Source organism: Petromyzon marinus, chromosome 32 (genome assembly GCF_048934315.1).
Source record: "Petromyzon marinus isolate PM22_M1 ecotype Great Lakes invasive population chromosome 32, UKy_Petmar_22M1.pri1.0, whole genome shotgun sequence".
Taxonomy (NCBI): Eukaryota; Metazoa; Chordata; class Hyperoartia; order Petromyzontiformes; family Petromyzontidae; genus Petromyzon; species Petromyzon marinus.
The window spans coordinates 4,707,760-4,721,719 of NC_133698.1; the positions used below are offsets into that span (position 1 = coordinate 4,707,760).

Genomic DNA, 13,960 nt, shown 5'->3' on the forward strand with positions numbered 1-13,960 from the left:
CTCGCTCTGCCAATCTGCCACCGTCAACAATCTGTCACCATCAACGAATATCAAAGTCGAGTTGTCTTTGGCTTCATACCTTGTTTTGCAGTGGCAGATTAGTTTCCGAGTCTTCTGCTGCAAACAACTGAGCCAGATTATTTCCTGGAACAGAAAAGAGGCAAATATTACAGGTTCATGGTCTCGTTTGATAATTGTCGCGAATTTCATGATGAATCGTGTTCAATTATTAGCAACAATCCAAACCACACGGCATTTCTCAACTCAGAAAGCTGCCAATTAATACACTCTATTGGGGTCATCTATGTAGTAAATAAAATCTGTACTACTTTGTGGGAAGTTTCTCGTCGCCTTTCTCTGGATGTAATGAGCCTGTAGCAAGCATATAGAATGTCCTCAATTGGCTCTACACTGCCAATGTTGATACGCTAAGCCCAGCACCCTCTGAAAATGTTTGATCGCAGTAAATGATTGTGGAAATATGAGTTGGCACTTGATTTGTAATGGCTAAATGAGGCCCAGGACCGGTCAGATATTTGTCACTGATGTTGTGTCATGAGTAGGAATCGAACTCAAGTCACCGGTAATTTAGCACAGCGTGCTAACCACCGTACAGCCTCAACAGACTGTTGAGGCAAGTGCTGTTAGCGAGGACCTACAGTGAGGGAAAAAAGGATTTGATACCCTGATGATTTTGGACGTTTGCACAGTGACAAAGAAATGATCAGTCTATAATTTTAATGGTAGGTTTATTTGAATAGTGAGAGACAGAATAACAACAAAAAAAATCCAGAAAAACGCATGTCAAAAAAGTTATAAATTGATTTGCATTTTAATGAGGGATATAAGTATTTGACCCCCTCTCAATCAGAAAGATTCTGGCTCCCAGGTGTCTTTTATACAGGTAACGAGCTGAGATTAGGAGCACACTCTTAAAGGGAGTGCTCCTAATCTCAGCTTGTTACCTGTGTAGTGGTTGAACTTTACACGAACAACTTTTGTCTTTCTTCAACCACGTCTTTATTGTCATCGTCTAACACGTCCTCCACACTCCACCGTATCCTGGACACCGCGGCTCGCTCGCCGTGCTTCGCCCGTCTCGCTCACCACCTTGGTTCACAGTGTCACGTCGCTCTGCTCCGCACACACACACACGTCTTCAACTCCTCTAGTCCTACGCTCTCTCCACTGCTGGTTATCCTCCTCAGCTCCTCCGCTATACAGCGTCGTCGCACACAGCGAACCCCAATCTCACTTCTCTGTCTCCGCACACCTTGTCTCCAGCTCCTCTATCACTATGCTCACTCCACTGCTAACTGCTTCGTCTTGCTTCGGCTTCGCTATCACTATGCTCACTCCACTGCTAGCTGCTTCGTCTTGCTTCAGCTCCGCTATCACCATGCTGTCTCCACTGCTAACTGCTTCGGCTTCACTATCACTATGCTCCAACTCTCTTCTAAACTCTGTTTCCGAACCCCACGTCTTCACCGCACAGCTCCCAACTCCAAACTCCCTCTCTCTCTCTGTCTCCCTCCGATTTATCCCAATTCTCATTATCGCTAATTAATTGGTCCGCGTGCCTCCGCATGCCTCGCGTCTTCAACCACCTCCCTTTTTCCAGACACCTCGACGCCTCCTCGGCCCCAGCAACAGCACCAACCAATCACAGCCCTTTTGGCTTAATTGGCCCGACCGTTACCTCATCACCCCAGCCTCTTCACCTGCCTGTCCTAACACGACCCCACTGTTTCCGCCGTCTCCTCAGGCTGACTCCAGATAAAGCCCACACTGTCCGTGTGATCAATACACTCGCGCAGTTTCCCCAGCACACCTTCCTACTCCACTACACAGGTAACGAGCTGAGATTAGGAGCACACTCTTAAAGGGAGTGCTCCTAATCTCAGCTTGTTACCTGTATAAAAGACACCTGCCCATAGAAGCAATCAATCAATCAGATTCCAAACTCTCCATCATGGCCAAGACCAAAGAGCTCTCCAAGGATGTCAGGGACAAGATTGTAGACCTATAAAAGGCTGGAATTGGCTACAAGACCGTTGCCCAGCAGCTTGGTGAGAAGGTGACAACAATTGGTGCGATTATTCGCAAATGGAAGAAACACAAAACAACTGTCAATCTCCCTCGGCCTGGGGCTTCATGCAAGATCTCACCTCGTGAAGTTGCAATGATCATGAGAACGGTGAGGAATCGGCCCAGAACTACACGGGAGGATCTTGTCAATAATCTCAAGGCAGCTGGGACCATAGTCACCAAGAAAACAATTGGTAACACACTACGCCATGAAAGACTGAAATTCTGCAGTGCCCGCAAGATCCCCCTGCTTAAGAAAGCACATATACATGCCCATCTGAAGTTTGCCAATGAACATCTGAATGATTCAGAGGACAACTGGGTGAAAGTGTTGTGGTCAGATGAGACCAAAATGGAGCTCTTTGGCATCAACTCAACTCGCCATGTTTGGAGGAGGAGGAATGCTGCCTATGACCCCAAGAACACCATCCCCACCGTCAAACATGGAGGTGGAAACATTATGCTTTGGGGGTGTTTTTCTGCTAAGGGGACAGAACAACTTCACCGCATCAAAGGGACGATGGACGGGGCCATGTACCGTCAAATCTTGGGTGAGAACCTCCTTCCCTCAGCCAGGGCATTGAAATGGGTCGTGGATGGGTATTCCAGCATGACAATGACCCAAAACACACGGCCAAGCAACAAAGGAGTGGCTCGAGAAGAAGCACATTAAGGTCCTGGAGTGGCCTAGCCAGTCTCCAGACCTTAATCCCATAGAAAATCTGTAGAGTGAGCTGAAGGTTCGAGTTGCCAAACGTCAGCCTCGAAACTTTAATGACTTGGAGAAGATCTGCAAAAAAGGAGTGGGACAAAATCCCACCTGTGATGTGTGCAAACCTGGTGGCCAACTGCAGGAAACGTCTGACCTCTGTGATTGCCAACAAGGGTTTTGCCACCAAGTACTAAGTCATGTTTTGCAGAGGGGTCAAATACTTATTTCCCTCATTAAAATGCAAATCAATTTATAACATTTTTGACGTGCTTTTTCTGGATGTTGTTGTTGTTTTTCTGTCTCTCACTGTTCAAATAAACCTACAATTAAAATTATAGACTGATAATTTCTTTGTCAGTGGGCAAACGTACAAAATCAGCAGGGGATGAAATACTTTTTTTCCCTCACTGTATGAAGGCTGGAACGGCACATGAGGGGTGGGTGGCCAGCACCACGCCCGGCTGTCACTACGACACATACCACATTCACACACTCACACAGTTGGCATGTGGGAAATTCACCAGTGACACCAGCCCTGGGCCAAAATGTGATTTTTTAAAATTAAAATCACGATGCAGTGCATGTGAATTGACAGCGAATAGATGGACACCGTTGATATTGCCTGCAAACAAAAAGACAATGATCTCCCTTAGAGCCCTCAACTGAGTTTCGGAGTGCTGATAGCGAGCGCCTATGAAGGCTGGCGCAGCAAATCAAGGAATGGTTGCGATCTGCGTGACGTTTGGCCACTTTTTCCTCCTCACTGCTTCTGTTTACACACCAGGGACTCATTTAAGGCTAAGTCGGCCTAGAGGAGACCCAGAATCAGTTCTGCAGAGGACTGCATCCCCGTGCCGAATCGGGCATGCAAGTTGTTTGACCATACTTCACCACTCTAGTCTGGGTTGGTTGGTGATGGGGGACAAGACCGGCTTTGATATCACTCGCCACTGATGTTAGCCGTGGCTAGGAATCGAGCTCTAGTTGCTGGGCTCATTGCGCAGACAAAGGTCCCTATAATAGCCTTTACAGACTGTTGTGGCAAGTGCTATTAGCGAGTAACTATGAAGGCCAGCATGGCACACGAGTGAGTGGGTGGCCAGCACCACGCCCGGCCGCCTTTATCTCCATAGTGGCGATGTTTGCACGCCGCTCCAGCTACTGATTCGAGGCTGAGTCGACCTAGGGGAAGGCCAGGACCGGTTCAGATGATAATCATCGCTGGTGTTGGCCGTGAGCGTGAATCGAACCCGGGTCGCCAGCTTCGTAAGCGCAGCGTCCTGGGTGCCGCATCACCACTCCCGCAGAGCTACGTCTACGACAGGCACCTATTGTAGGCAGCGAGTAACAGTGAAAAGATTAACAAAGAAGGAGGAGGGGTGGGGGGTGGGAGAAAGCTTGTGCTTGAAAGGACAAGCTCTGGCGTAACCTGCGAGGACACACGGCGGAACGGTGCTGCAGGTGATTGGGCGTGTGCGTGTCGTTTTGAAAGGTGAACGTGCAGGAATGCTTGTGCGGTTTGGTCGTTGCTGGGTGCGATTTAACCTGCAGGACTGATGCAGGAGACGGGACATAAATAAACGCCTCCCTCTCCCTGGGAATACACGTGGGGTGCTCCTTGTCAATCCACTGCTGGATGAGGGCATTCGCGCGCCATGCGGGTCATCGGTATCTTTTGTCCACACTTTGTCGGTGCAGGTTGATGAAGACGGGTAGCATAGGATGCAATGATCATGGAATTTGCCACACTGCCCTCTGGTGCCCACCATGTGGCCCCGTGGCCTATAGTACCTGTGTTGTGCATGGTGGTCGCCCATCCAGGCTTTATTCAGGCTCAACCCCGCTTAGCTTCAGAGGTCTTAAGAGATGAAACACATTTTCCTGGTGATTTAGTCATCGGCTTACAATCCATTATTTATAATCCATGGAGGTTGCTAAACACATCGTTCATTCTGAAGTTACTAGCCAAATAAGAACATCATAATAAGACAATAAAAAAAGCATATTCTAGACTCTTCGAGAATAAATTATGTCTGGAGCTACACCGGAAAGGAGTAAATGATTATTGTATATTGGCTGCTTATACACGTCAGTGTTCTTAGCAGTGTAAATAATGCATCCGATTAGCACGTTTGGCTAGGTACGATGTGAAAGAAGTTCAACGTACATACATATAAATGCACTTTCCCATTACATCAACATATATGTGCAGACACCTTTTAAATCTATTTAAATAATACACATTGGCCTAGAGTTTGGTTCCGAGCCAAATCAAAGACAAGCTGTCTCTTTGCCAAAACATTGGATTGGTGCACAATTAGGTATTGATTGTGGCGGATGTGTTTTTATGCTGGCCACATGGGTTCGACTCGGCTCACGGCCAACACCAGTGACGATTATCTCAACCGGTCCTGAGCCTCCCCTAGGTCGACTCGGCATCAAATGAGTACCTGGTGCGGTGTGTAAACATCGAGACAATGGCGGACGGGCGTGGCACTGACCACCCAACCCATCGTGTGCCGTGCCGGCCTTAATATGTGCTCGCTAATAGCACTTGCCCCAACAGTCTGTTAAGGCAGCCTTTATAGGTAAACGCCTATTAAGCTTTTCCAGGGAATCTTTGTCTTATGCCGTGTCAAATTTTTAGACGGTGGCGTTTGTGAAGCGTTGTGATGAAATCCATGTCCTTCCACACCCATCTTACACAGGGCTTGTGAGCAGTGTGGGGGTGGAGGGCGGGCACCAGTCGTAACCTGTGAAACGTCGCTGACGTCTAAGCCACGATGATGCTTTTCGGAGTGGGCACACAACGCCGTTCCCTCGTTGAGATTGCCCCCAAACTGCACATTTTTACAGATGCACATAACATGCCCAATATTATGGCTCTGAAAAAGGACTCTTCCTTAATATTCGGGTCAAATATAGCATGGGGTGGTGGCTCATGTCTACTGGTGGTCTAAGCCAGTGCTGAAAATTACACATTCCCATGGCATTGATGTTTACTACCTCGCCTGGTATTCGATTCCGACTCTAACGCCTGTATTTTATGGAGTTTGCATGTTTTTTCCCGTGGATTTTTATCTGGGTCCTCCGGTTTTTCCCACCACATTTAGAAACGTGCGTTTTGATTATTTGACAGCTATAAATTTCAACATGATAAGCCACTTCGTTGGGTTTTCATTTGTGGCCAGATTGCTTCTGAAAAAGAACTATATAGCTTAGTGGGCCTTACATGGTAAAATCAAATGAGTTTATTTTAAATAGTTTAGTTCAGTCCTTTGTCTTAATAACATAACTACTGTTGACTCTCAACAAAGTGCTGCTCACTTTATTGGCTCTTGAGCCAGGAGTTGATCCCCAATCTGGATATGTACTCTTCTAATTCTGATTTGTGCTCTAATCCCACATGTGGTTTCAATCATGGGGGTTGTTTGACCAAACTTCACCATAATAGTTAGTGCGGCTGGTGAAAATGGGCCCGAGACTGGCTCGCATACCACTCAGCACTGATTGGTATTCATGAATATAAACTTATATAAAATCACTCCATGAACACCATGTACTCTCCTCTCTATATGTACATTTAATACCACATCCCATATTCAGGGAAACTGTCCAAGCAACAGGTACATGGTGGGTCTTCAAGCAGTATGACATTCAGCGGAATGACTGTTGCATCACATTTGCACTGCGTTGAACTTCGGGTCGCAACGCTTCTCCTTCCGCTGCTTCCCTTGCACTGCTCCACTCGGGAATTCATGCCCATCGTCTGTTATTTATAACCGTGCTCAATTTAAGCGAAGTATGACAGTGACCCCTTTCCCTTACAACTTTGATAGCGCTGTCTGTTGCTTGCCGTGCAGCGTTTCAATTGGTTGGGCGCGTTGTCAGGAATCTTGATAAATATTAGAATAATTGCTTGTACGATGAATACCGATATGTTCTATAAATGGGGTGCATAACCAAAAATCCGATCGTGCAAGTTCTATCAGATACAGACAGGTGACAGCACAGATGTAGTAGAGATTGCTGTTCCAGCTTATGTTCGTAAAAATGCATTTTGTTTAATTAAAACGTGGATATGAAACCTACTTTTATATCTCTCAGCGTTCGCTGGAAGATTAAGATGAGAGCTTGCCTGGCGATTGCCATTCACCAGGGCAAATGATCCCTTGAGAAAAGGAAAAAATGAACAGTTAAATAATTACAGTCATCATCACACGGAACATTATGTACAAATACAGGAACAATCTTGACATGTTTCAGAAGACAACTAATGTTGCTGTGACATGCTGTATTGAATAAATAAAGGCATAAATATTAATGGAGAAAATAATGAACCATCTCAGATTTTCTGATAACTCAATAATTTGTATTTATTTTCTCTATGATGATAATTTTCTAGTTATGTGCGCTTTTTCTCTCGTTATTTAAGTATACATATTTTTAAATTGCTATTTAGTGGGATTTTGTTTATACAAGTGTAGTGACATAGAATGGGTCACTACGGCGCATAGCGCTGGTTACTGGTAGAGAGTGGGATCGTGGGTGTAATAGCCTGGTCTACCACCAGGGCAGGTGAAGTGTGCCACTGGGGCGCGTAGCGCCGGTTACTGGCAGTGAAGGGCATTTGAGGATACAGCGGCCGGTCTGCCAGTAGGGCACGTGACAGGCACGGATGTAGGGTAAAGGTGACAGAGGGGCCACGTGGGGCAGAGCCCAGAGCCTTCTGGTAGGTTCCAGAAGGAGGCGTGGCTGAGGGCGGAGCCAGGCCACGCTGGGGAGAATAAAAGGGCGGCCCCGACGCTGGGTCGGGGCTGCTGCGATTTGGGAATGGAGCCATCGTCTACGAAGACTTCGTCCTCCTCGTCGGTGTTGGGTCAGGCAGTGTGCTGGCTGTCCTGATCCGTGTGCAGTTATCCCCTCTACTGTGGAAGGTGTAGAATAAACGTGTATGCCTCCTACTATTAGTGTCTCTGAAGTGACTCACTACACAAGTGAGAGGAAACCAGAAAACCCAGATAAATGTTCTATTGTTTTAATTCGTTATAACTTTTCTTAAATGTAGGACCAAAACCTGTGAGCTAAAATAAAACAAGTTAAACACATTTGCATCCGTCACAGCATTTAAAAAAGATATCATAATTTGTTTCAACTTGGTCAACTTTAAAATCCATCAGAATTTCCCAAGTTCAAACAGTTGCCTTTGGAATGCATCCATCCTGAATTGACTAATTGCCATTTCCTCTGTCCAATGACGAGTGTGACAAATTGAAATCGTGATCGTATACATCATCGTTGAGATACCGTGTTCAAACACAGGCAGCCGCCTATGATTCAACCGAACTCTGCGATATCAACTTTTGTGGGCCATCTTCGAACACGAAGGGTTGAACTGCTCTGCACGGCAATAGGATGGTGACTTGATCTGGTGACGTGACGGCAATAGCACAGTAATCATAACACTGGAAGAAAACAAATCCAATGCAGACTACATCATGGGACGTTTTTTGTCAGTATCAAAGTATGAAAAAGGTCCCATGATAAAGCTACTCAACCCAAGCTATAAATGCTCTGATATGTGCATTGGTGTTGTGCTGTTCGCCTTTTGGCGTTCTCTGGCCTGGCACTGGTGAGACTGGGCCACAAAGAAGGCTGCTCTCTCTGGTGTAGGCCGATCTGTTTCAAAGACAATGCAAATATTATCAGAGCATGTTTTGTTTGCATGTTCACTGCAAATACGTGTGGTTAATGCAGACTTTATTCCTTGTAAAGGGTATCTTTTTGATGTTTGAACATCTTAACACCTTTTTTTAATGCCAGAAGGGGTAAAACTGATTTTTCATTAATGTACTACATTTTTCAAAGGTGTATCAAATATTAATTTCAATCACAGGAATGCCAATTATTTAAGTGTGTATATTGTCCAACAATTTACCAACCTTAACATCACAAATGCAAAAGTATTGGCATATTTCACATCTGCTTTTTGTGGCTATGGTGCAGTGAGTGTGTGCGTAATCTTACATGGCAGGAATTGTGGTTTTTATGTAATCGTGAATCATGCTCAACACATCTTACAGAGTGGCACACCCACAGCAATAACACGCAGGACAATAATTAACAAATTGTAACATGATTAATGTATAGACGTAAGGCATCAGGACTCTACTTTCCGCAATTTCAAGGTTATGCATGAATTAAACTCTTTCTTTTGTTTTTGTTTACCCACTTAATAATGGGACGCGTGTATTTGTCACGCGTGTATTTGTCACGCGTGAAGCAAGATTAATTCGTAACTCAGTATACATGCATATAATTGCGGGTGCAAGAACAATCGATTATCACGATGTATGCAGATTGTATGGATAGTATGTATGTTGAACTTCTTTGGCGATCTCGTCTGTCTCAAACGAACAAAACTAATGAGACCGTATGAAAGGGACGAAACAATAATCCCCTCTTAAACAGAATTGTGACCTGAAATCAAGAAAATGCAAGATAATTTATTGGATGGCTGTGGGCATTGGCTCGTATTGATCAATTCAAGCAATGTCTGATCAATATCTCTGCTGCGTGATGCAGGTTAAGTAAGGATAATTCACTATGTAACACAATTTTTTTGAAGGAATGACACAAATGCACACGTTTTCTCATTGAAAATAGGTAAATTTTAAAATATCACTGTCCTGGTCACAAAAGCAAAGTTTGTGGGGAATAACAGCCATTTTATGTACTTTTGAGGCATAAGCAATTAGGAATGTGATAGTCTTGGGAAAGTCGGCAACGGTTGCTAAGATCAATTTTCAGCCTTAGCCTGGTACAATTTTTGCACGTGAGTAATATCTACTTAAGAGCTGCGTATTGTTTCAGGAATAGGTTGTATTGTTGGTGCGCGTAATCATGCACACTCCCCTATACTGCATTCCTCGTAGCGATGTTTAACGAGACTAATATTGTGTTTTTATTTTATTCTTAATTTCCTTTTTTACCAGGTAAGGCACAGTGAGCAATATGTAGTTCTTGTTCAGAAGTGACCTGGCCAACAATGAAAGCTCAACGAAGTGGCTTATCACGTGGGAATTTATAGCAGACAAATCATCTAAACGCGTGATTTCTAAATGTGGAGGATAAAAAACCAGAGGACCCGGAGAAAAATCAACACGGCCACGGGGAGAACATGCAAACTCCAAATATAAATATGCAGCAGTCGCCAGGGTCGGGATCGAACCCACGCCCTCCTGTATACCAGGCGAGGTTAACATCTCCTAGCCACCGTGGCGCCCACATATTGCCGTTAATCGACTATTCTATTCTTGCATATTGGCAATATGTTCCGGAGTTAAATGTCAATGTCGAGGTCTGGCTAGCCACGAGAGGGCGTAAGGGGAGCTTTGGTGTCGTTTTTTTCTATTCTTCCTTCGTTGGAGGAGCGCAGACGACAATGGTTCACCCACAGTTTTGGTTTGACTGGCCACAATCGCACCGGGGCTTGTCTTAAATGTTCCATCTATGAAGGAGATGTGTACAACAGCCTGTTGGTGTTCTGATCCGGTTGATGGTTCCACCAGTGTCTCAAGGGAGTTGATGGACCGCGACACTAGGATTGTTTTTTTGTTGTTGGGAACTTGTTCCCGGGAACTGTGTTCACATGCAGGAGGTTTGAAGTTCAACTATGATACATAGGAGCACAATGCTCAAATCACTGAGCTCCTCACATTCACACCCACACACCCAAATGCACAATACGACAATGAAACAAGTCCACAACGATAGCCGCCAAATGCCACTAAGTGCTGGTGACGTCACCGCAGCACTTGTGCCAGGCTAGGTGGACTTTGAGACAATGTGACGTGTCGAAGGCTCACTGATAGGAGGTCACGGGACAGACCCAGGTGTTATGGGTTGACTGAGATGACTGACAGATTCACCAGCTGTGCTCTCTACTGTCAATGTGCTGCATTTTAGCCTCCCAGCACTCTGCTCGTTGTTGTGAGCGTCGCTTATCTGCCCTCCACTGTTGTTGGAGGGCGACTGCCTCCAATTACCCAGTAAATTCCTTCAAAGCCTCCCCCACCGAGACCAATCTTGACACCACTGGTACCAGTCTTTGGCAATTCCACTCAGCTCTACTTCCCCCTGTACCACATCAGCCCATCGCTTCTCGAGCCCGTGTCGTGCCCGTTTAGCCCCCTCTATCTGGCACAAAAGAAGCTACATAGGCATGTTATGGCTGGGCATGTGGGCTATATGACCCAGCCAACGTAGCCTTGCCTGCCAGAGGAGCCCACTAATGGCACTGTGTTCAGATATTTCCAGTCTGGTTAAACCCAGGATGGATCTTTAAGATGTTTTTCTTGTTCGTGTTTTTGTTTTTTTTGTTTGTTGTGGTTGCACCCGATTCAAGAGCCGAATGTCTCACAGGGCTATACCAAAATAAACTGAACTGAACTGGATCGTAGGCAGATCAGCCTGAATGTTTAGAAGTGGTGTAGATGTTCTTTTGGAGGGGTCTGGGATTCGCCAGCACACATTCACACACACACACATGAACAGAACGATTGCGTGAGTAGCCTTATAGCTAGTGAGGTCGTCCGGGCACAGCACTGTGCTACGAATCCAGAAACCTGAGTTTGATTCCCAGCCATGATTAATGTTGGTGAGTGATATATGGTTAGGAGTGGAGTTAGTGTTCATGCCAGAATTTTACAAAAGCATGAAAAAATAACTCTCTTCACTGGAATAATTAGTGACAAATTTGTCAGTGAGCATTCATACTTGTTCATTCTATACATTACATAACAAATATATGAATACAGTTTTCCCGTCCCGCCACCACACACACATATTATGACAATTCTGCATCAGAATGTAGACTGGTTGGATGATGAGTTGATTGGTGATTAAACTGTCGAATAGCGATTGAAAAACCAAGCCGCGAGTGCGTAAATAATGAGACATTTACAAAACACGTTTAGGTTTAATCAAGCGCTTAATATGAATACTACACACTTCTTTGTCTCACACAAGTGCGGCCTACCAACCTTGCTTCCGCATTTCTAAACGAGCGGTTGGCACCAGTTACACTATGAAGTTACACATCTGCCCGTTTGACACTGTCAATGGAACACTCCTCTCGATTGAAAGGCGTTTTAAATCCTGATTAAGTGTTGGCATACGGATGTGGCTCTGCTGGTGAGACCCAGAAGGTCGAAACGAGTCCAGAGTTTGCCCGCTTAAATACATGCTGAACGATAACATTGGGTCTGGAAAGCAAATAGGCTGATGTGGTAGACATTTATGTCATGTATATGGGGAGACAGAACATTGTTTATCGTGGGTGTGGTTTTGCCCATGTCCTACAACAACAACACAATGAGTTTGCACACAATCATCATGCGGGGGCCAATAAAACAAGTTCCGCTTTGTTGAAATTCAAGTGGTCATCCTACGTCGAGAGAATGGGTTCCGATAGGGGAATGTGGAATTGTGGTCATTGTAGGTTAATTGCATTACGTTACTCCCATAATATAACTAAACGCCTCAAGCGTGCAATTTGTTTCGCCTAAGGGGACACCCCCCCCCCACCCATGGGAGATTTCCAACAATCTTCCTCTATCACTAACAAAGGATTAGCATTGATGCGTGGCTCACGGGACCAGGCAGACACTCACCTAACTCGCACTGTTCAATTCGCAGTAGCAGAGCTTTCGCGACAAATGTTGTTCATGGTAAAGGGTTTTTGTTTGTTTGTCTGTGGTAAGATCGCGTAAATGTCAATGTGTCGTTAAGCCACCACCACCCGACAACGCCAATTAGTAAGGTGCATCACGTAAACAAAACGTGACAAATCTGTCGTGGGTTTACTCTCCAATACACCGGCGTGCTGAAGTTGTAACTACTCGACACGTTTCGTTTACGTGACAAACCTTACAAGTTGGCTGAGTCGGGCGTGTATTAGGTTAACGACACCTATATACTTACACACTCGAATCCCCCAACAAAAACAAACCTTTATTATGAATTGCGATGTACCGTGCGATGGTGGTTGTCATCATTATGGCGGGTTCAAAAGTGACCACACAGGTTCCAGTGTCTGGTAACATAGTTTAATAACACTGAGCATGAATGTGGATACTATTTATATCTGTATGGCCACAACACAGTTGCAAGCAGTGCGAGTGTTCTCAATTGCACCTTTGTACACCTCTGACCTGATGTGCGCTCAAACAATAGTAATTGATGCAAGCAGACATAGTTGGTGTGATAAAGTTTTAGTCAATATTAACTCTGTCATGATTATGATTTCGCCATCCGATCGTGCAGATGTAAACATCTCTTAATACAGTACTAGTCGATTGCAGTACAAACAAAGCCAAACATTATTATTTAATATATATACACGACTGAGATACCGCAGCACATAAGCAATGCACCAAACTAACATAGCAACAGAATGCACTGCGGAATTTGAACAGTCACCATCAATGCATTGACAAGAACTCAACACATTCGGCAAATAACGCTGCCCTAAAAGAAACAAATAAATATTATTTTAGAACGTAAGGGTCCTTGCCTGAAACGTTGCCTATTGTTTTCCTTTCAGAGCAGTGGTTTATTTTTTTTACAAATGTGCTGAGTTTAAATTACTCGTGCTCTGTGCACAACCGCCAAAGGAGTGTCGCACGAAAACAACGTAAATCAACTAATCAGCAGCTGGTCTGGGCAACTTACCAGCCACGTTAGGGCAAGGAGAATGAGGCCAGCGTGAGGAGACATCACGGTTACCGATGCGCAGAGAGGAGACCCCGCTTGGTCTTATCACGGCCAGAGCTTGGGGTGATTGAGTTCACTGCACACACGGGCACGTAGGTACACCAGGTGAGTGAGTGGGCGTGATGGCACAAACCATTCACCGGCTGGGGGGATGAACGGGATGGACCGACTTTGTGACGCCGTCTTCAAGCTTAATCTCATCCATCGATGACTGTTTATGGATGTGGACTTCCTCTCCAACCGCGTTAATCCAGAGGTACCATATCTCCACGTCGTAATATGTAACAAGTTTGCATGTGTTCGAATACAATGGGTAGGCAACTTGGAAATCTGAAATATAATGTAGCAATTAAAAAAAATAATCCGCATGCATAACACAGGCAA

The 13,960-nt window shown here is 45.1% G+C and overlaps 1 protein-coding gene across 3 annotated transcripts in view; it reads right to left on the bottom strand.

The window, feature by feature from the left end:
• Positions 1–13,664, bottom strand: part of LOC116948087 (B-cadherin-like) — a 51,926-nt gene extending 38,262 nt beyond the window's left edge. For 2 of the 3 annotated variants that reach the window (XM_032964414.2, XM_032964413.2), the window contains exons 1-3: positions 13,535–13,664; positions 6,893–6,971; positions 80–144 (exon numbers count right to left, since the gene is read on the bottom strand). In XM_032964414.2, coding sequence (XP_032820305.1) covers positions 80–144; positions 6,893–6,971; positions 13,535–13,579 — 189 coding nt within the window. In that variant the 5' untranslated portion in view covers positions 13,580–13,664. Of the gene's footprint in view, positions 1–79; positions 145–4,591; positions 4,659–6,892; positions 6,972–13,534 lie in introns of those variants that run through there. The other variant, XM_032964415.2, reaches the window with a different exon arrangement.
• Positions 13,665–13,960: the final 296 nt, after the last annotated feature.